Consider the following 22,023-nt stretch of genomic DNA (forward strand, 5'->3'; position numbering starts at 1 on the left):
GAATAAAATGTATTTACATACTGCAGAGTGAGGCAAAAGGGTACTGATTTGGTACTAGGTGTGTCACAGTACACAGTATTTACAGTATTTACTGTACCTTGGTCTTGTGTTGTCAGATGTTTTTAGGCATGTTATTATATCTCAGTTTTCTTGAGCCATACTTGGATTTGACATTGCAACTCGTATATTGTCAATATGAACAATGCAATACAAAAATGAATCGAGACAGACAGAAATGTAATGACAGTAGTGTGGCTACTACTGTTGTGAGCAGCACCCTAGAGCTCACATTATGAGCAATCCCATCATTAGCCTGAACAAGCTAATGTTAGCGTTGATAAAGGTAATATTGTGGTGAAGTGTTGGAGCACTGCTCCATCAAGATGCAGCAGTCAAAATCAATAACTGCAATATCTGCAGCATTTCTGGATGTGAGCATTGTGACAAAATGTTCTTGATATAAAGTCATGAATTAACTATTTTAATTTTAAATCATTGGATAATTTTGGAAAATGCAGTCTATGAAAAAATATTTTATCTTGTAGAAAAGTTGGCCCCACTTGACCCCAGAGAAGTAAATCTGTTGAGCCACTTGAATGTTTGAATCAGAAAAAAGTTGTGCCAGCTTAACATTTTAAACCGTGTGCACACTGCGTCAACTAAAGAGGAATGTGTCATTAGCTGAGCTCAGTGCTCTGTACAAGCATCATCTACATGTAATAGTTTTAGAGTCAGTCTCAAACTGAAACATTAGATGGCGCCAAAGTACTGAGCTGTGATGTGGGTGCGGGCTCAGCCACTGTTACTGAGCCTGATCAGTTATGAGGCAACATGGCACCAACACGATTATTGAGACATCAAATTAAAATAATAATAACAAAGCCTCAAAGTGAAGCACTAGTTGGGCTAGAGTATCCAGAACAGCAGCATTTAGACAAGGCAGTTAGGCCTATGGGTTTATAGGATGATAGTTTATGTGAATTATCTCTAATGCAAGTAACAGCTGATTTTGTTTATGGGTTCTCATCTGTGTTAAATTAAGATTTTATAGCGTGTAGACTACAGTATGTGACTAATCTGGCTCAGACTCAACATGTTGTAACCCGATATGAAACCAAACAGATATAGAAAAAATGCCTTTGTTTAGTTTACTTTGTGTGTAAATCATATAATTACAACAGTGTGGCCTACAGGACAGAGAAAGCTGAGCTTCAGGCCACCTTTATATCTGACTTTGATAGTCTGAGCTGGATTCCCCTCAGAGGCTCCATTACACAGCCTATCATTAAAGAGCCCACACACGTCACTGCTGCATTAGTCCTCAATGAATGATGTAAACATTTTTTTTTTTTTTTTTTTTTACTTTGGCGTTTATGTAAAATAAACATTTGCTTTGTAGCTTTAAGTAAAGACGCAGTCAGGCAGTGAGGGAGAAATGCAGAGATCTTTCAAAATTATTCGAATGACGTCTTCTTTTTCTTTTTTTTTTTTTTTTTCAAATTTCAAATAACAAATCATTTTCCTGGTTGCACCTGGCTGTAAATCTGGAGGAGCTTCTGTCTGTGCTACTGGCCTGCAGAGCCTGTAGGCTATAGGCTGGCTTACAACACAACTGTAAAAAAAAAAAAAAAAAAAAATGAACAGAGACGCAAAATTACATGAACAAGCTCGATGTATTTCATAAATATCACAATAACATAACAGAATAGAAGAGCACAGTAACTTCTGAGAGCTGAGTGTTTTTAATCCCCCCCTGTGGCTTTGAGTGTGAATTCTGGGCTTTTTTCTTTTCTTTTGTTATCATGAGCCTGTTGTGTTGTAGTTATAGTAATGATTCCGCTTATCTGCCACACAGATGAAAACATTAAAATAAGAGCAGAAGACAAATTATCGTTTGACTTTATAGTTTTTATGTAGCCAACGCTGAAAACAGACAAATCAGGCGCTTTCTTTACACACAGACGAATGGTTTATCACCTTTAACACACACTGTTAAATCATATCACATCAAATGATGATGCAGCCCATAAATCAAAAGATATACATTCTAAATATAAATATAAAATCATATAGATTTTTTTTTCTTTATTAGTGGCCCGACATGTTCTAACTCACACTACTTATGTAGCCTATAGTAGCTTACATTACATTTTTAACTGAACTGAACTGAACTGAATCGTTTCACTTTCTTGCATCGAGGCCACCACATTTCATGTGTGCATTTTGCTTAACCTCTCCACAAACTGGACCAAAACCAAAGCCAGAAGACCCACTGTGTAGCCTACAAACAGAAACGGTCCCTCTCACAAAGCTTTAACTTCTACGTGGAACAAATTGAACAAAAGAAGAGGGAGATAAACACTGACAGTCTCCTAGTGGCATCATGGCAGATCAATAGAATTAAGTAATAATCATAATAAAATGAAAACCCTAAATCTTGCCAGTAGTGTAAAAATACAACCTCCCGGTCTACACTGTAAATTTACATAATCACTGCATATTCATATCCACCTTAAAATAAGCTGTGATAAATATGAATGAAACGGTGATGTTAGATTTATCCCCCACCACATCCCTGCTACATAACGCTCTTCTCTTGGTGCGCTCTTTACTGCTCTTCGACTTCCTTGGATAACTCCTCTCTCTCTCTCTCTCTCTCTCTCTCTCTCTCTCTCTCTCTCTCTCTCTCTCTCTCCCTTAGCCCAGCCCCCTTGATCCCCTCTGTCCATTGGTGTCTTCAGTGTCTCTTTTCTCCTTCCACCCCCTCCTCCTTCCATAGGTAGTCCATAATGAGTGTCCATTGGTTTTTATTATGGCTTGTCCCCCTCCCACTGGCTGCCTTTGCCCTGCCCATGTTTTGTATGTCTCAGTCCGTCCATCTCCTGACGTTCAAGTTCGCAGGAACGTCACGTCCGCACTTGAACTTGCAGCTCAGGGGGGCTTCGCCGTACCCCCATCACTCTGTCTTTGCGAAAAAGTCATGAAGAGCTCCGCACAGCCCGTAGCGCTCTACGCCTCAGCCTCTGTATGATCCGCAGTTCATCTGGTGTGTGTGTGTGTGTGTGTGTGTGTGTGTTTTTCCCTTTCCTATTTGGATGTCAGACGCATCAATGAAGATATTACGTTTGGAGTCTACCTTGTAGGAACGGATTTCCCAATGTGAACTCAGCTGAAAAGCCGCCACTGAACCAACATGTCTCGCCGCAAGCAAGGCAAACCCCAGCACTTGAGCAAACGGGAGTTTTCGCGTAAGTGGAGATAAATCGCCTTTTGCTTTCATTTGGCTGATTTTCACGTCGCAGCGAGCCACCTCTTTTTTTCTGTTTAGGGCAACTTCCTTGGGGAATTTTAATAGGTAGGATACAGCTACGTACGGACTGTCCTGAGTGAAATTACGAAAGGCAAACATATCCCAGGCTGGGGGTTATTTTAGAATCATTTTGGCATCATCTGGTGAAAGTTTTGAAACAACGTGACAGCTTCAACTTGTGCGGGTTAAGGTGTTGTATAACGCAGCCTTCAAGGTTTCTCTCGCCATTAAAGGGCATGCATGGGCTTAATGGCCAGAGACCTTTGCCTATATGAAGACAGCCCATAGTACTGCCGCTGCCGCTGCCGCTGCCATCCGCTGAGAAGTTTTCAGGTGTGGCATGTAAAGCTATTCCACCTCTACAACCGAGCCTCTTTGGTCGTTGTAAGAATATTTCCAGGGGTTTCGGGCTGGTTTGGACACAGGGAAGTGGTGTTTACATACCCACTTGTCCACAGCGCACAGACCTCGTGTGCGTTACCCAGAAGGAATATTGTGTCTGTGCACCCCGCTGCTTAAAGACAGCGTATGTGATGTGTGGTATGTTGTCTCACACCAATACCAGACACAGGTTATATGTTGCATAGATCCACATGAACATCCGCCAGCGGTACTGTTTTACGACCGCGACAGAGGAAACCAGGAAAGTGGTTTTTACGCGCGTATGTGATAAAATTGCAGGGCACTGACTGAGATTGAGTGATGGTTTGTGGTTTTTTTTGTTTTTGTTTGGTTTTTTTTTTGGCTCTCTCCAGATACATTTATGTTTGCAGGAGAATTACTTCCCCCCATTTGTCTGATGCCAGCAGGAACTGCTTTATCAATTCACTCTTAAGCGCGTCAGTGAATGAGGAGATGTCTGCACAGACTGTTTTCTTTCAAGTTTTGGTTGGAGATGAGGACATCACGCATTTCTGATGTCTCCAATTATTTTGGTCGTAAACGTATCTCTGCGTGGTTGTTCCCGTTTTTCGGTTGAGACCAATTATGCTCTCGCCACATGTAGCCTATGCTTTCATTTGCCGGACAATTGTCAGAAGTTTTGCCAGTGGGGGGCGCAATGTGATTGTAGTGCTGTGGACCACTGCTGAACTTGAACTTGATCCACTTTCTCCTGCTGCTGCTTGACCAGGAGGATCGGTTTAGTAGAAATACGAGATAGTTGCATATATTTCACGTTCCTTTCCTTGCTCATGTTTTATTTTTTATTTTTTACTGAGGGAGAAAAATATAAAGTAAAACATTCAGATTATTCAAAGAGGATGCAGAAAGAAAGTGTTTAAAGACAAGAAGCTGTGAGCCTGTTTTCAATGAAGCAATTCACAAAAATTACAGATGTTTTTAAAATCTTTTTTTTTTTTTTTTTTTTTTACAATTGCAGATGTTTCATTTAACCTGTGTAATTTCGATTTTTGGCTCTGACCCAGATTTAGTTTAGTTTCACTTAGTTTGACATGATACGTATGTTTTTATATATTCACACTATTAATTTGAACAACACAATACTGGAGACTGCATGGCCACATTTTGCATCATTTGATTTTGGGTCCAGTGGTGAGCTGTCCTGTAGCGGAGGCACACTCTATTACATATTTATACATGCAGAGAGGAAATTAATGTGCTGTATAAGCTTGATGCTTCCATTTGTCTTTTTATTCATTTGAAATGGAAAAAAAAAACATCTCAGTTTTTCCATTTTTCTACGAGTGAGTTGGCTGAAATTATTGATCCACAGGAAGTCATAATAGTCTAAAATGGCAAACGAAGAGGCCTAATGATTTTCCTGATAGTGGAACAGGCCTACCCCTGTATCCCAGTGGGAAACATTGGCCTAAACTACTTTAAATTCTGGCGCAGTTAGATGTCTGAAAAAAGGATTATATTTTAGTTTTCAAAGTTATTCACGTCACTCTTGCTTGGCATCAAAATGAGATTATTTGGTTTGAAGAAAATCTTTCCACCTAACCCAGCCTCACACACCTCGCCTATGTCCGTGGCATAAGCTGGTTAAGATAAGCTCCAGTAAAATAGGGGCGAATTCCCTCATCTTTAATGCAGTTGAACATACAAGTAACAGGGCCTATCTTGCATAGTCCCTCACCACCTTCTCGTCTGACCCGACACGGAATTAAAGGTTGAACCAGCGGCAAGAATTCATCACATCTTATCTCAACATCCCAGTCGGGGCGCCCAGTGTCGTTTACCATGTGGCTAGATTACTTCTTTTAAAATGCTCTCTCTCTCTCTCTCTTCTCTCTCTCTCTCCTCTCTCTCTCTCTCTCTCTCTCGCTGTACTTCAGGGACCTACTCCACATCCAACCCCTCAATGTCTAACCTTGGTTCACGAGATCCCAGCACTTTTAACGAAATGGGGTCCAATCATCTTGAACTCAAATTAGAATCTATTTTTTGATTCTCAGAGGTGTTAGGTTCATTAAAAAAGCGAGATTGGCAGCACAATAAAGAGGGTCAAGCAACTTAATCATTTGGCTGCTGCCTGCAAGCTGAACATGTCAGTCCTTATCGAAGTAGTCTGTGCTTTCTTTCTCTCTTTCTCTCTTTCTTTCTTTCTTTCTTAAAAACATTGTATACACATTTCACATTCTGACCTTATTCCTTTATATGTCTTCAAATATTGTGGTTTACAAGCACTACAGAACCCCTGCTTCTCTCTGTGCCGTATCTCACTTTTCTCCTTCTTGCCTGTCCATCCAGCTGAGCCGCTGTCAGGTGTTCTACCAGAAGAAGACTCTCAGGACTCCCCCAGGCTGGGAGTGGCTCAGGGCGATCCCCTAAAAGGGGACCAGGACCTGCTGACCTGCGGCCAGTGCCACTCCCGCTTCCCCCTGGCTGACATCCTGCTGTTCATTGAACACAAACGGAGGCAGTGCCACGGGAGCCTCTGCACGGACAAACCTCTGGACAGGCCACCATCCTCCCCGCTCGCCTCACCCCTCTCCACGTCCTCCTCGCACTCGCGGACCCACCATCAGCACCCGCGGAGGGTGTGTCACCCCGTGGAGGTGGCCATTCAGGTGACGCCGCAGGATGAGGATTGTTTATCTGCACCCTTGCAAGGAATAATCCCCAAGCTGGAGAATATCACAGGTAAACACACAGGGATCTTAAAATGGCTGCCGCGCAAGAGTAAGCAAATGAGCAAGAAAAACATGTGGGGAGTGAGTCTTGGAGGTCTGGGTCACACTCTCCAAGGTTCATACAGAGTTTATTTCAAACCAGAACAATTGACAATTGGTCTGTGAGATTTTCCTGCCTCTGATAGTGAGGATGTGTCCAATCTGCATAACCAGGGTGTGAAATATCTGCCGCTGCATTTAGAAGCTGTGAATCTCGCTCAGCTGAGCCATGAACCCACATGAAGACAAGCCGAACTGAAAACGATTGTGAGAAATGGAAACATTTGCAGACAGGGAAAAAGACACACATGGAGACAGACAAAGACCCAGATTATGAAAGAGAGAAAAAGAGAGAGAGAGTAAAAAAAGAATTTCTTTTGGTTTGTTGCTGCATCACAGATGTGCTTAGATCCTGTGGCCTCCACAGTCTCTCTCATGTGGTGGTGAGAGATGTATCTCCATCCCTCCCTGGCTTATTACACTGTCATATCTCCCTCTCCCTCAAATATGTGCCTGCAAAGGCTCACTATGATGCTAAAATTAAAAAGAGACCGAAAAGAATGTAATTATGCTGATCTATCAAGGAAGAAGCGTTTATTTGAGAAGCCCTACAGCCACTAATTGTCAGTGTTTTTTCTTGATTTGAGTAATTAAGGACTTCTTAAGGCAGCTGCTCGGTTTGTTGGTTGTCCACTGGGGCTAAATGAGGCTGTAGTGAAAACACGAGTCGCTGTGCAAACAAGCATGAGTCCCTTATGACTGGTTTTACAGAGTGGGGTTTGATTTTGACCAGCCTATTTGAATGTTTATTCATTTCCTTTAACAGATCCGATATCGTGTGCCAGATTGGGCTGATTGTCTGGGCAGTTGTGATTTAATTTGAAGCTGGTTCAGGCTAAATGCGCGGAGAGTAGCACTCAACAATGTGCACTACTGTAGTGCATTAGTCAGTGCTTCAGCTTTGCAGATGGCATCGTAAAGGGACCACTGTTATCTGTTGTTAGCTAGTTAGCCCTCTGTTGTACAGAATGACCGCTGTTCATTAGTGTGCAGTTTGTTAAACATCTGTGCACACACACACACACACACACACATGCACATGTACACACACACACACACACACACACCCTCACACACATACACATTCGACATGCCTCTTGGCCCTGTCAGCTGTTTGACCATGTTTTTCTTTGCTCATTTAGTTCATCGTGCAGTGGAGTTCACATGATATCATAAGGTCAGCAGCATTGTGAGCAGAGCTTTATTTATAGGGCCCATGCCTCTGCACATTGTATAACAGTCAGGATTTACTTGGGTTAATAATGAATAGATTAACTCGGTTTGTATGAGGAGTGAGGTTGTTTCCTGTTGTGACGCCTCATCTGATTGTGTGAGGTGAGTGCGCAAGGTCAACGCTGCAGATAAGGAAAAGGATAAACCAGCCAGAGCTTTGGGGTCAGACAGGAGATGCAGCCTCTGTGCGGGACACACCACACATCAGTCACACATGCGTCCCACCACCACCACCACCTCTGTTTTCAGTGTCCAAGATTGATAGATCCAGACTGGCAGTGCCAGCGCGCCACCCCGTTCTCCATATGCTAGCTGCCATGTTCTCTCACCCTGCTCAGTTAGAGGCTGCCACTGAGCTGAGGCATCTCAATACATACTGCCCCCACACACACTGTATCTGTGCCATACTGGCTTCATGTCCAGTTCATTCCAGTGGAGTGTATTACACGTTACAAGACTTAGCGTATGCTGCTGTGCCGCATACACTCAAATGAATGTGACCCCCCCGCTCCCCACCCTCCTCCTGAAATGTCAGTCGACGGAGATAGATCTCTGCGCAGAGGGCGGCTTAAACAGACGGGGGCTTGGGTTAGGTGTAGGAAAGAAGCTGCTGGATTTAAAGGGAGTTGACACCCAGGATGGTTGAACTATGAGAGTGGGGGGGTGGGTGGGGGGCAGTTGTCTGTAATATACCCAGTATAACCAGCGCTGGAGATGGAGCTTTGCCTCTCTCTCTCTCTCTCTCTCTCTCTGTCTATGGGACAGCTGAGGCCGTCTGGGAGTCTCATGGCTGCAGCTGGGGCTGGGGTCTGCAGTCTGGAGCTGTGGGCCGTTAGAAGAGGGCAGAGCAGCCTGCGTGCCATCATTTGCATGATAAACAATTTAAGATATGCATAGGGACACCGTAGCTTGTCTCCAGATTATGGATGGCCCAGAAAAAGAGCAGATGACAGTTTCTCACACAAACTATGTGACTGCAGTGTGGTGTAAAACTGGATTTATTCCACAGGATATAATTACTGATAAAGAGGCATAGTGGTGAAGGAGATTCATGGTTTTTATTTACATTCACATTCATCATTCCACGGACTAAATGTGAATTGTTATCACGTTTGTTCGGTCTGATTTAGGATGCGCAACCACACGACTGTGTTAAGGCTTCATCATGTCCTACATACTGTAATTAGTATTTTTACAAATCGTTTCTCTTCGCTACATTTTATGAGCGTGGTGCCACATTCTTGTTCTCGCGCTGCTGCATTATTGTGGCCTGTATTTATCCCTCCCCAGCATTAGCACCTCTTGCATCCTCACCAGCATAGCAGCGTGTGGTAATGAGGCCATTGTAAATCGACCACCATCTCACACTTCTGCCTCCTTCCAGAGCACTGCCTCCATTGTAACCTGGACTCTGAATCGATACTGAGTTAATTATGGCAGCCACCTTTCCCCCTTTTTCATCTATGAGAGGGAAAACATTCTTACAACGGAGCGGTATTTCTTGTAACACCTCTCTGTGGCTGTAGTGTGTCTTCTTGCAGCAGCTTGCCTGTCCTGTTTGTCCCAGTGTGTTGTGGAGACAAAGGTATTTAGCAGGCTCTGTATTGGCACTATGCCACCTTTCTCCAAACCACCAGCCCCCCTGCACCGCTCCCCTCCCTCCCTCGTAAGCACACATATACACACTGGGTATCTGTCAGGCAGAACCGGGGGGGGGGGGGGGGGGGGGCTGGGCTCTGTGTGTGTATGTATGTGATGTATGTGTGTGTGACTGTGTGAGTGGGGGGGGGGGGCTCCTTGGTGGTGATGTCTTTTTTCCTGTGTCCAGTATGTCTGTGCGTGCGGGTCGCTGTGCAAGTTCACATGTGGCGTGTGCCTTTGTTTTGGTGATCACTTTAATTGATACTGAAAAGGCACAGATGAATGCTATTGTAATTATTGGATACCAGCTAATATTTTCAACATAAACTCCATTGTCTGTAAAAACTGACTCTAATTTGATCCTACAGCTGCTCCGGGCTCTGATAAAATCAGTCCTATTTTTGGCTGTGGGCTCCACTAAGTTTTAATGAAGGTGAACAGGAATGGTTTTTAGGATGAATTTTTCATAGAGGACATTTTTGTATTCCGTAGCCAAGCTCTAAACACCCACAAATGTTGTCGGCGGAGATTCGTCAGCCTTTGTTGTTGGATTGAGTGTTAGTGGCCTTGGCTGCATTCAAGTGCTGAGGTCCAGCGGATGTTTACATCTAAAGTGTGGATGCAGTGTTAAACTAATGTATGTGCATATGCGTGCATGTGTGTGTGTGTGAGTGTGGGTTTTGACCACTTAAGCTGTTTATAGCTTTCCATGTGTGTGTGTGTGTGAGAGAGAAAGAGTGTGTGTGTGTGTGTGTGTGTTGGGCTGTTTGTTAAGGCTTTACTACCCTGGGCGTGCAGGCTGAACATGAAAGGGTCTTTGACTTGGCAAGCCTCGCCTGAGGACACCCCTCTGTGGACCATGCCAGGCCAGACTTGGCACAGAGCGCTGGGCCTGAGGGTCGGGCTGGGCCTAAACATGTGTGTGTAAGAGGGAGGTAGAGGAGGTATACGTGTGTGTTCAAATGGTGTTTTGTGGCTTTAGGAAGCAGGACTTATGGTGAGGTGGTGGATATATGTGTGACTGACAGCAGGAGTGTGTGTGTGTACTTAAGGGTAGGTATGCAGGAGACTGTGTGTGTGTGTGTGTATGTGTGTGCTGTCCCCAGGGCTCCTAGCTTGGGCTTCCTGTGTCTCTGTTTGTCTTCTAACAACCCTGGTACGACAGCCTCAGGCCATTCAGGTGGAGGCTAGTTGAAGTATGCGCACACACATACACACGCAGACATACGGACACAAACACAAACATGCACACATTAGCAAAAAAGAGGCTCATACAAATGCATGCACCTACCAACAAATGCACACACACCTGTTTTATGAATACAACAATGCCCCCCCCCCACCCCCCACCCCCCCCACCCCCCGACCCCGCCCACCCACACACACATACACACACACATATGCAGACTGTCACACACGTGCAGTGTAAACCCCCTCCTGTGAAACTGTGTTGTGTCGGTAATAAATGTGTTGTGGCAGAGGCCCCATGATGTGTTGAGAGTTGATGTGATCTGTCAGAAACATATGATCCTTATTTTAGCCTCCCTCCAATCAACCCCCCACCCCCCACCCCACCCACCCCCACCTTGCTCGTTCTCTCTCTGTGCTTCCCCAGTCTCTCTCTATCTTGCTCTCTCTCTTTCTCACTCATGCTCTCTCTCCATGCATCGCTCCAGTAGTTTGTCTCGAGGGACTGGAAACTCGAACTTTTGGCTACATTACTGTGTCTGCACCTCTTAAAGGCTTCCAACATCCACTCTAGACCTCATTCTCACTCTCAGATTTGGCTGCAGAGCAAGCCAGAAGACACACACACACACACACACACACACATACACACACACATACACTGCCTCTTTCTATCCCCTCTACCTACTGTCAAGCAAAGCTATACGACAGAAACAACCTTGTTTGTCCACAGCCGCGTCACGCGGGATGAAAAAGTATCCTCAGAAATAAGCGTGTCCTGCCGCTGTCCTGTCAATAGCGTGGCAGGCAGTCACATCGCAAGGTCAGGGGTCATCTGACAGCGTCAGGGCCTGTCACGCCAGCCGCCGGCTTCACCACCTGCAGGTTAATGACTTTATTTTTAGACAGAACAGAAACAGAGAAGAAAAAGTGTCTTTGATACAGCTGTAGCTCAGGAAGTGGTGGATGAGAGCAGAAAGAACAGAAGAGGTATTTTAGGAAGGCAGGTTAGTTTAGGGTGAGAATAGAAAGAGAGATTTTAACAAGGTAATTTTCATTTTCTAAAAAACTCCCTTTTTTTCCTTTAAGTCCTGATTTAGCTCACTGATTGAAACTGATCCAGATTTTATTATTTAGTATCTTGGAGAGTCTGTGTCACATTATCACAGCGTGTATCACTACTCAGTATGTCACCTCAACCTCTTGTGTTCCTATTATGACTGTAGTGTTTATAGATGTGGTGCTGCAGGGCTGTTGCTTTGTCTTTCTCACACCCATAGTGATAATGCTGAGGCCATGGGAGAGCCATGTACAGGAGGGCCTCATGTTGGTCTGAACCCACTGATCCTGGTCACTATCTGTCTCGCTAGTGTTTCTTCCTCCACTATCTGTCCCACTGCAGGTCCCAGTGCTGGGCTTGGCCTGTCTATGGGTGTGTGTGAGTCTATTTGTACCTTTTGTATGTTGGTGGGTGGTCGTCTACAGCTGTGTCTCGCCAGCCTTATCTCCACCAGTGAGATACGGCACAGAGAGGGCCCCTGTGCCTGACATTACACTTGTGAAAACTCACATCCCTCTGTGTGTGTGTGTGTGTGTGTGTGTGTGTGAGAGAGAGAGACTCTTGGAGTGCTTTAGTGTGTACATGTGCATGCAAACCATGTCTGCAGCAGCACTTTTTTCATAAATGTATACTAATAGGTTTCTGTATTCCTCAGGGGGGTTTGTATTCAAAAGCTCATTGCCTCCTAATAGCTCAAGTTAACTGTACATTTGATCTTAGATTCAAATCCCATGTCTTATAAATGATGATCAGAAGATAGGGCCTTCATTCATTTTTAAGAGAGTGTTAATTTGGTTATTAGAAGCACTTTAGGCTGTATGCTGGATTCGGCGTACTGCAGTTTGCTTTGCACAAAATGCATGCAGGCATGATTTGGCACAGCAATGAGACTGACACACACCATCACCATGGATGCATGCAGGCACACACATACTTACACCTCCACTCCATCCCCCACACCAAACTGACCCCCAACCCTCCTCACACACACACACACACACACACACACATATACTCATAAATGCACACTCCTGTCCCAGGCACCCTTTACTTTTGCAGGCTGAATCTCACTGATAACATGCTGGCGCCCTCATTTAAATTTGAAGCGCTTCTTTAATCTTCAAAGGCCTGATTGCTTTATGAATATGCATGGACTGAGCTGACTCTCAGTTCATTACCTTGTTGTAAATTCTAATGACCATTAGGGCCCCGCGCGGTAATTGCCAATTGTTTTGCATTTTTGATTAGCCCATTACTGGAGCGCATTCTGAACATGTCTGCCCTGCCTGCCTGCCAGGCCACGGCAAGAAGCAGAGGGAGGGAGGGAGAGATGAAGGAGAGAGAAAAAAGGGAGAGCATGCGAGGGAAGCTGGTGTGAGGGCATGGAGACACGGTTTAGGTAGCATAAATTTCGAGGCTTGGCTCGAAATGTTAGTTGTGTTTAGGAAGGAAAAAAGAGGATGAAAGACACACGGCAAGAAATGTAGAACTGGATGTTCCTTAAACAAGCTCCGTCCAGGTTGTTTCTCCAGAGCTTGAGTGCAAGAGCGTGTACCTGGCTGCATTTACGTCAGCCTGTGTATTTGTTGACTGTGTCCGCCTCTCCGTGTGTACATGTCCAGGTTTGCGTGCAGTTCGTTGAGCTGGATGGGGTGGGTGGTGTGCTGGGAGCAGTGGGGAGGGTCTGGTAGTGCATCCCAATCCACGCCGTGCCTAGGACTTATGAAAGATTGATGGCTCCTAGCAGAATGGCATCACCCTGCTACAACTTGATAACATCTAATGGATAATTTAGCGCTCTAAAACCGGCAGGCTGCTCCCACTCTGTGGCAGGCTGGAGAGGACAGCAGCTGCTGGGCTTTTGGGGCCGCGGCTATGGCTGTTTGTCGGAGAGAGGCATGAAAGAGGGAGGAAGAGAGGGAGTGAGCGAGGGAGGAAGAGAGATGGAAAATGTGTGTGTTGTGTTTGTGTGACCTAGTCCTAGTCCATAACCCATACCAGGAGTCAAGAGTTGATTAGCCAGCTCTTGTCACTGTTAGCCAGAAAACTCTCTCTGTTAACCCTTATGAATAAGACACAAACTGTGCTAACTGCAATTATGCAAAAATACACCACCTGATTGACGTAAATGGACTGGACTAAACATTAGAAACACCTCGTAGTATTACACATCACAAATCAAATTACAGCCTTCAAAGTGACCATAAAGTTGAATTAACATCAGTCTCTCTAAATAAGATTCAGCTGAGTGTAAGTTTTGAAATGAATCGTTTAGTTAGCCTGTGTGGCTAATTCACAGTGTTCTTCCTCTGTAGTATTCCTCTGTACCATTTCCATGTACAGTAGCAAGCCTGGGCTTTAATGGCGAAAACCCAGATAATTGAATCCATAAATGTTGCAGGATCTTTGTGTGAATGGGGCTTCCTCCTTTTCGTTCTCTCTCTCTCATGCACTGGTCATAATCTCCGTCATGTTTACACACACACAGCTCCTAGGCCTACTGTCAGTCTCTTATTCCCAGACTATTAAGCTGTTGACAGTTTGGTTAATCGTCCCGCAGTTTGACTTCAGGGGAATCGGAGAGGGGTCAGCGGAGTCCGTCTACGAGGTGTGGAGGGAAAGTGGCCTACGTGTGCATGCTGTTCCTCACTCTGTGGCGTGCCTTCATGTCTTGAGTTTGTCTCGTTTTAACAGGAGTTTGGGGGGGGGGGGGGGGTGTCTGTCTTTGCTCTGGTCTTGAAGGGGCCAGGAGGGGCCACAAACACAATGGGGAAATTGTCCAGCTCCGGATCAGCTAGAGCAAGTAGCTATGGGTTTGCAGGCTGGCTGGTTGGTCTGTGTCCAGCCTGTGTGTGTTCACACTCACACACATTCAGACTGAGAGAGAGAGAGAGAGAGAGAGAGATGTAGCAGCAGCGGCAGCGGCAGCAGCAGCAGAGCCTGCTATGGCCAAAGGAGTCTCAGGCAGACAGCATGATAGATGGCTTTGTTAAAGGGTCCCAGGGTGTCCCCTGAACTTGAAGCACTCTGTTTATCTTGAATAGGAGAAGCACAGAGTGTTGGGGGGCAGTGAGGAGGAGGAGGAGGAGGAGAAAGGGAATGATATAGCTTTCAGGGGAAGGGAGAGAAAGGGAGTGGAGGAGGAGGGAGAGGGAGAGTGAGGGTTTGTATCTGGGCAGGCCTGGCTGGGGGTTGGGGAGGTTAAGGGGGGGTCGTGAGCAGGCACGGCTGCTGGAGACACAGAGCGGAGGGAAAGAGGGGGATGGGGCAGCTCTCCTAGTAGCTGTCCATTAACAGATGAACTTGGCAATGGTCCAGGCCTCAAAGGTCTTGGGAGACAGGCACACACACACACACACACACACACACACACACACATATGGATGGATACTTCCCTGGTACCTGCTGACCATGGATGGAATGCCACCATGGTTCTTTTTTGTCCAGAGGCGAAAGAGGACACGTCTCTGGTTCACCTATGTCAGAACCAGTTCAGACCGGTTAGCCAGCCAGGCCAAAGGAGGCAGACGGACAGGCCTCGTCGCCCGGCCCTCCTCTCTCCTCTCTCTCTCTCTCTCTCTCTCTCTCTCCTCTCTCTCTCCTCTCTTTGCAGCTCGCCTCCTCTTGTCCTCCTCCTCTGTTTTCCAGGCTTTAGAGGAGGAAACAGAGAGAACCTCTAACCTGAGGGCACAGGACAATGCAGAGGAGAGAAAAAAGAAGGGAGGGAGCGTGGGAACAAAGTGAGAGACGACTGGATCTGGTCGTAAACAGGGTGGGAAGAGGAGGGAAAAGTGTTTGCTTGTTGTTGGTGCTCGCCTCTTGATGGGGCAACATGAGCTTAACACCACCGCTGCTATTGTGTACTGAAAACATTACAGCAAACATGAGAGTGGTGAAAACTTGGGGGAGAGAATTTGATATGGAAGATGTACATAATGGGCTGTTGTGCCGTGTGCGCGAGAAACCCTGTATCTGTGTCAGCTTTCAACATGCATAAAAATATCCACGGATCCATATTTCCTACATGTACACATGGAGGAAGTCACATCTTCGAATGTGTTTGTGTCTGTGAACGCCATAAAATATGGACGCAGCTCCTCTCCTAATTACGACGGGGATGTGTCCCTCGAGTTTTGAGAGCAGGCTGTTCGCTATTCCACTTCAAATGCTTTCAGCTCGCACACAAACCCTGCCTCAAGATGGCAGATCAGAAAGCTCTGTCACATCATGAACATCTAAGGAATTCACGGGACCGAGAGTTTATGGCTGTAGGACTGTAGGATTTATTCATTTGAGTCCTCCTTTAGGCTACAGCCATCATTTGTCTGTCATCTTGATTGAACTGCTCCCGCGACTGGTTTTCATGTTTACAGTTTTGAGTAGAATATGGAATAGAAATCTCAGATTTGAGAGGAAAAAGATGAGCTGCTGAAGTGAGAAAACTGAGTTGGTAAAAAGTGGGGAATTAGTGTGAGAGGTTGTGTGTGAAGACATGACGAGGTTTATGTAACAGTAGGAGTGGGTTAGGTGTCGCCTTTCCAGCTAGCTTTGCAGGTGTCTATCTCTCTTTCTCCCTTTCTTTATGTCTGCCTTTCTCTCCCTCGCTCTGTCTTTTTCTGTCCTCACTCAGGGCCTTGTGGTTTCTGATTATGACAAATGGACACGAAACAAAAGACTTTAAGTTCAAGTGCAGCTGCGTAGAACTTGATTCATCTTGTATCAGATATCTCCATATTATTCATTTTTGTTTAATTCTTTGAAATTTGGTATACGTCTACAGCGGCTGTATAAGCGTCTTCTCATTTGCTCGGGCCGGACTGACTGACTGACTGACTGCTTAGGCAGATGTGATGTGGGTTGTTGTGGGACAGTTGTGTTACATCTTGTGTCAATTGACAGAGTGAGTTTTCATGTATAAATTCATCACATGCATGCTGCAGGGCAAACATGGATAATATATGTTTGCGTGTCTGTGTGTGCATGTGTTTATGTGTGTCTCCTTGTAAATGCATGCAATCCCATTTGCATGTATTTCACACATGCTCACATTAATTTGTTATTTATAAAGAAGGTTCTTCTTTTCATCTCCCCCATTTCTTCCAGCCGCTTCCAGCTCCTGCTCCATTTCTCAGAAACATGTTTTCTTTTCCAGAACTCTTGCGTGGTTACTTTGGTGCCGAAGCCAACTAAATATCTCGCTTCTGTGTGGGTGTGTGTGTGTGTGTGTGTGTGTTTGTGTGTGTGTGTGTGATGATGGCTGTTTTTATAATGCCCCCCTGCAAATTTGCATATGTATATGCACAGATTGTATGAGAAGAGCTCTCACACTTAGAGCAGTTGGATAGGGAGGGCGATGGGGGCCATTGCAAGGGTTGTGTGTGTAGTTGACGTGTGAGTGTGTGTGTGTGAGTGTGTGTGTGTGTGTGTTTGTGTTAAAGGGGGGTCGTGTTGGCGTTTTCGACCCCCCCACCACCCCAGACAAAGCCGGCCACTACTCCCAGATGGTAGTCTGCTCTCTTCGGCCATGTGTCTGGTGTATATGTATGTGTGTGTGTGTGTGTGAGAGAGAGAGAGAGAGTGAGGGAGAAATTTGCAAGCGAGAGTGTATGTGTGCATGAGATGCAGGCAGAGGATGCTGATGGAGGAAGATGGTGTGAGTGTGTGTGTGTGTGTGTGTGTGTGTGTGTGTATGCATATACATGGGCATATAGGTGAAGAATGTGAGACTTACACACTTCAATGTGTAATTGAAAGCAACACAGTGTGGTCTGCCATGATGTCTGTGCCTTGTTCTACATGCATTAGAATGCAAAATTTGAGGCAGATAGACAAAGAGAGAGATACATAGAGAAAGGGAAGGTGTGGAGGGGGCGGGGGAGATGTCAATGGACGTCTGGCTAATGGGGTCAGAATTAAAGACCAGGCGTCAGGATTATATGTACCTCAACTGTCTTCTGGACAGCGAGAATAAGATGGATGTCACTGATGTATATGTATGTGCAAAGACAGTCGCACAACTGTATTTCAGATCAGATTTGATAGGCTGCTTCCTTTTTACTGTGACATCATTCATGCTGTTCACTTACAAGTGTCTTTCAAAAGTCAGGTGAAACGTCTGCAGCTTGGGAAACAGCTCTAACAGTGTGAGGGTCCTGATATTCAATATAAAAGCCTGCCTGAGGGTTCTGTCTAAATCCTGGTGTCCCCCTGGGGCTGTATGTTAAAACAGGCCTGCAGCCCTGTTAAGAAAGGGCTATCTATTGCTTGGACAGACTCCAGCTTCTCTGACCTTGATGTTTGTTTTTCTTGTATCCCCAGACATAAACATGGCTCTCGCATCCAGACACAGACAGACAGGAAGTCATCCTCTCTGATGTCTTTTTCTTACATCTGGCTCCTCGGTGAACACCGGGGCAGATGTTTTGGGCTTGAAAATGGGTAGTACATAGGAGTACATATCATGTGAACCCAAATGATGTGTGAATTTTCTTCCATGTGCGTTTCTTCACCCTCACACCTCCCTCCCTAACCCTTCTCTTCTCTCATACCTGTCAGACTGGTTCTCTCTCTCTTTCATTAAAGCAGTAGAGCCCTTCTCCTCTTTCTTGACCAGGTAGTATTTTGTTATCAGACGAGAAACCAGACTCCCTTATGACAACCCTTTACCCTGTAGTTCAAAGTGCCAAGATAACCATTCTCTATTTATACCTTTATTGAGGCAAGCCCTTCTTTGCCAGCGAGCGGTCTGGCAGGGAATGCTTTCCATGCTGGACATGCCCTGTTCTCCCCAGGCTCTGGTACTGCTGTGGTCTGCCAAGTTGCAGGGCCAGATTGCCTGTAATAGGCCTGCCATTTCCCTCTCATCATCTGTCAGCACTCTGGATCCAACTGCAGGGTCCAAAGAGGGCTACCACTCTCCAATTAAAAAGGTTAATTTGCCCTCGCCCATCTCTTCCGCCTTCTCCCCTCTCCAGCTTGCTATGTCTTCATTAGCACTCATTTGTGATTCTGTGTTGCTTTTTTCGTTTGCTTTCTTTCTTTCCTCCTTTAGTTCCCTTTTGCAAACACTGTTTTACATGGAAAAGGTAAAGACGAATGTCCATTCTCATATTTTTTCTGAGCCAGCAAGTTTTTTTTAATTATTCACAATGGTTACAAAAGTTATTTTTAACAATCTCCTCTGAGAAGTTCAAGTTTAAATCAGCTCAATTTCTTTGCACGCTATGCCCTAATGTCACTTTGATTAAACTGGCCAGTGCCAGTGGAGGATGGAGGAGACTACAGCGTTAGTTCGACATTTTTGGGAAATGTACTTATTCACTTTCTTGGTGAGAGTTAGATGAGAGGATTGATACCACTTTCATGTCTGTACTTTAGACATTAAGCTTCAGCCAGCAGCAGAAAGACTTAAAACAGCTAACCTGGAGTCCTGTTGTCACGGTGAGGTTGCCAGGAGACTCCATTAAAAACACACTATGTCATTTTTACGCTTTTTTTGAATGGATTAAACCAACATACAATGTGTTGATCAGTGGCCTTTAAAGGTGCAGGTAGGTGGATTATGTCATTTTTGAACAGAGCCAGGCTGTCTTTATGCTATGCTAAGCTAATCGCGTGCTGGTTGTAGCTTCACATTGAACTGACAGGCATGAGAGTGGTATCAGTCTTCTCTTAACAAGTTAGGTGACATCATTCAGTCGCTTTGTAAAGATGTCATTAACTGATGGTGCTCAACAGGTAGCAGAAACATATGAGGCATTGCACTAATTAAGAATTGTGTGGATTTGACAGTGAAGAGAAAAATCTTTCCTTTTACATGGTGGCCGACGCTCTCTGTCGTTATCCTGACGAAGGTCAGTCTTTGTGTCAGTTTTTGGACTTTTTGTCATCTGTGATTCAAACAGAGGGAGAGGAGGTCTTGTCCGGACAGGCTGCTTTAACTCCCTCTGCCTCTATCTCTGCTGAGGGTGTTTTCCTGTATCCTCTCTGTTCCCTCCTTCACAATGTATATGGACGTATGTGGACATGTCGCTTTGTGAACCCAAAGCCCAGGAAGGAAGCTGCCCCTAACCGCTGCCTGCGCTGCTGCTTTCTGTCAGTTACCACTGCTGTCAGAGCTCCATCCCTGTGTCAAGCTAACACAGCCAGCGAAGTGTTGTGCGTGTTTACTTTTGGGTGTCTGGGTCTTTAGGAGCAGGATATTGACTAGGCAATTGAGATATAGCATTTGCTTTTAAAGGATAATGTCGACATTTCCACTTTTTGGGTCATTTTGTTTGTAGCTTGTTTAACTATGATTTATATCCTGTCAGACTTTAGGTCATTTTATAGACTTAAGGTTTTGGCACAAGTAATTTGGCGAAACTCCATCCAGAGCTTACAGAGTTATTGTCTAAGAAAAGGAACAAATGAATGACTTTTTAAATTAAGGATCTTTTTTTAAACAAAATAAAACTAAATGAGGTTTGGATTTTGTGTCATCACACACTGTATGTTAACCTGAGTGTGGGAAACTAACCTAAAACATAGGCTCACTCTTACAGTTATTTTACCTTAATAAATCAGTTGTAGCAGCTGCGTCGTCATCTGCTGTTAAGTGTAGTGGCATACTAAATGAAATTGGGGGTCAGCCTTGGTAGTTTTAGTGATTAACATAAGCTAATGACTTGGAAGGATGAACAGGAGGTGGAGATAAAGGGGGGGAGAGAAAGAGGGAAGAGGGAAGAAGGGGGACGCTGTCTGGCTCCCTCATCGGCCATTAAAGGCCTGCCCCTGGACTGCGAGAGCGGGCCAGTTTCCCATGCACCGGCGGCACAGGCAAGCCCTCTTTGGTTACACAAAATGTCTGCCTGTAGGGCCACGGAGAGAGATATTATTAGTGTTATTTCGCCTCCGTTATCTGAGAGCATAGAGCTTTTAGGCCCCCTTGTTTGAGTGGCTGACAGACACTTGAGTTTCTGCAGCAGATTAAATGAAATTTTAGCAGCTTTTTCTTGGGGCCAGGCCATAAAACCGCACAAAGGAAGCAGCTGCCACTAATGTAATCTAGAATGGGGTGCTGCAGTGTAAAGCTGTCCACCACTCTTTTGTTTTTCCCTTCTTCTCCTCTCCACCGCTTTTTACACCATTCTTGACACCCTGCAACTACACCCCTTCCTCTTCAGATAATATCCTTGTTCTTTCACTGGCCTTAATTCCTCTTTTCATCAGCTACCCCTCTGCACACTGCAAAGGTGAGGAAACAGGACGAGAGCAATAAAGGCCATGTGTTTTAAGAGCAAACATATCTTTTTATGTCTTTATGCATCTATACCGCGGTGTCAAAGGTACACCAGATAGCCGTTGGGTTGGGTCATGCTCAGGCACTTTCCCCTCCCGGGCTTTTCTGTAAGCCTACACCATATCAGCTGGACATGTATGGAATGAGCACATAGGAGCTTTACGGTTTGACCTTGCGCAAATTCTCAAAGTTCATTTCTCAGAATGCAACACAAGCAGTCTACTGGGGTCAATGCCCCCATGACCCCCGCGTCAGTCAGAGGTTGTCAGCCCCTCTCAAATTGACAGGGTGGATCTTGAGAACCTGAGTTCATGTTGGCAGTGAGTGGAGTTACATTCCTGTCAGGGCTGTCATTGTCGAAGTGACACAAGAGAGAGGGAGAGAGAGAGAGGGGGAAAGAGAAACTGCAGGAGAGTACACGAATTCCCAGTAATGCAAGCTGTTTGTTAATTGCATCCTTTAATTATTTGGAGTTGACATTTGCATCAGTGCAGCAACATTTTAGCATGTTGGCGGCGCTTTACATTGAGACTCCACTGTTGCCTTCTGTAAATGAAGTTTTATAGTCCGTTAGAGAAGCAATAGCACAAACATCTGGCCCATAAATCTCAGGTGGTGCTGCAGAGTGCAGCCTGAGAAACCAGCTCTACCCATCCCCTGATCAGCCATTAATCCAAATTTCCGCACTTCCACGCTGACTTATTTATATACGCTTGGTTAGCTGGTGAGCTCTCCAGGAGTGAAGGCAACGCACTGGAAAGTGCTGCTGCGCTTATTTAACGCATATGAAAATAAACTACAGTGTTTGTGTGATTAAGTTCTAGTGAGTGTTAAATGTGTGTCTGTGTATTTGCATCATGGCTGTGTGTTGGTTGTATGTGTGTGTGTGTGTGTGTGTGTGTGTGTGTGTGTGTGTGTAAGTATGTCTTGCCACTGCCTGTTGTGGAATGTCTGACTTCACGGAGCCTTTCTGTGCAGAAACAGTGGCTTGGAGATGGACTCTGTTGCCTGCTGTTTAACCAGTCAGTCAGTCAGTCAGTGAGTCTGTACATGCGTGTGTCCTGTCCTGCAGCTGTCTGTGAATAAATTCTTCTGTCACCAGAGGAACACAGGC

At 45.2% G+C, this 22,023-nt stretch overlaps 1 protein-coding gene across 1 annotated transcript in view; it reads left to right on the forward strand.

The window, feature by feature from the left end:
- The first annotated feature begins 2,920 nt into the window (after nucleotides 1-2,920).
- LOC139636728 (B-cell lymphoma/leukemia 11A-like) overlaps nucleotides 2,921-22,023 on the forward strand; it is a 32,372-nt gene continuing 13,269 nt past the window's right edge. The window contains exons 1-2 of the mRNA XM_071505015.1: nucleotides 2,921-3,248; nucleotides 6,026-6,418. Coding sequence (XP_071361116.1) covers nucleotides 3,194-3,248; nucleotides 6,026-6,418 — 448 coding nt within the window. The 5' untranslated portion in view covers nucleotides 2,921-3,193. The remainder of the gene's footprint in view (nucleotides 3,249-6,025; nucleotides 6,419-22,023) is intronic.

The sequence above is a fragment of the Trachinotus anak genome, unplaced genomic scaffold (assembly GCF_046630095.1).
Source record: "Trachinotus anak isolate AG129_WGS33_773 ecotype Australia unplaced genomic scaffold, CSIRO_AGI_Tana_v1 ptg000019l, whole genome shotgun sequence".
NCBI lineage: Eukaryota > Metazoa > Chordata > Actinopteri > Carangiformes > Carangidae > Trachinotus > Trachinotus anak.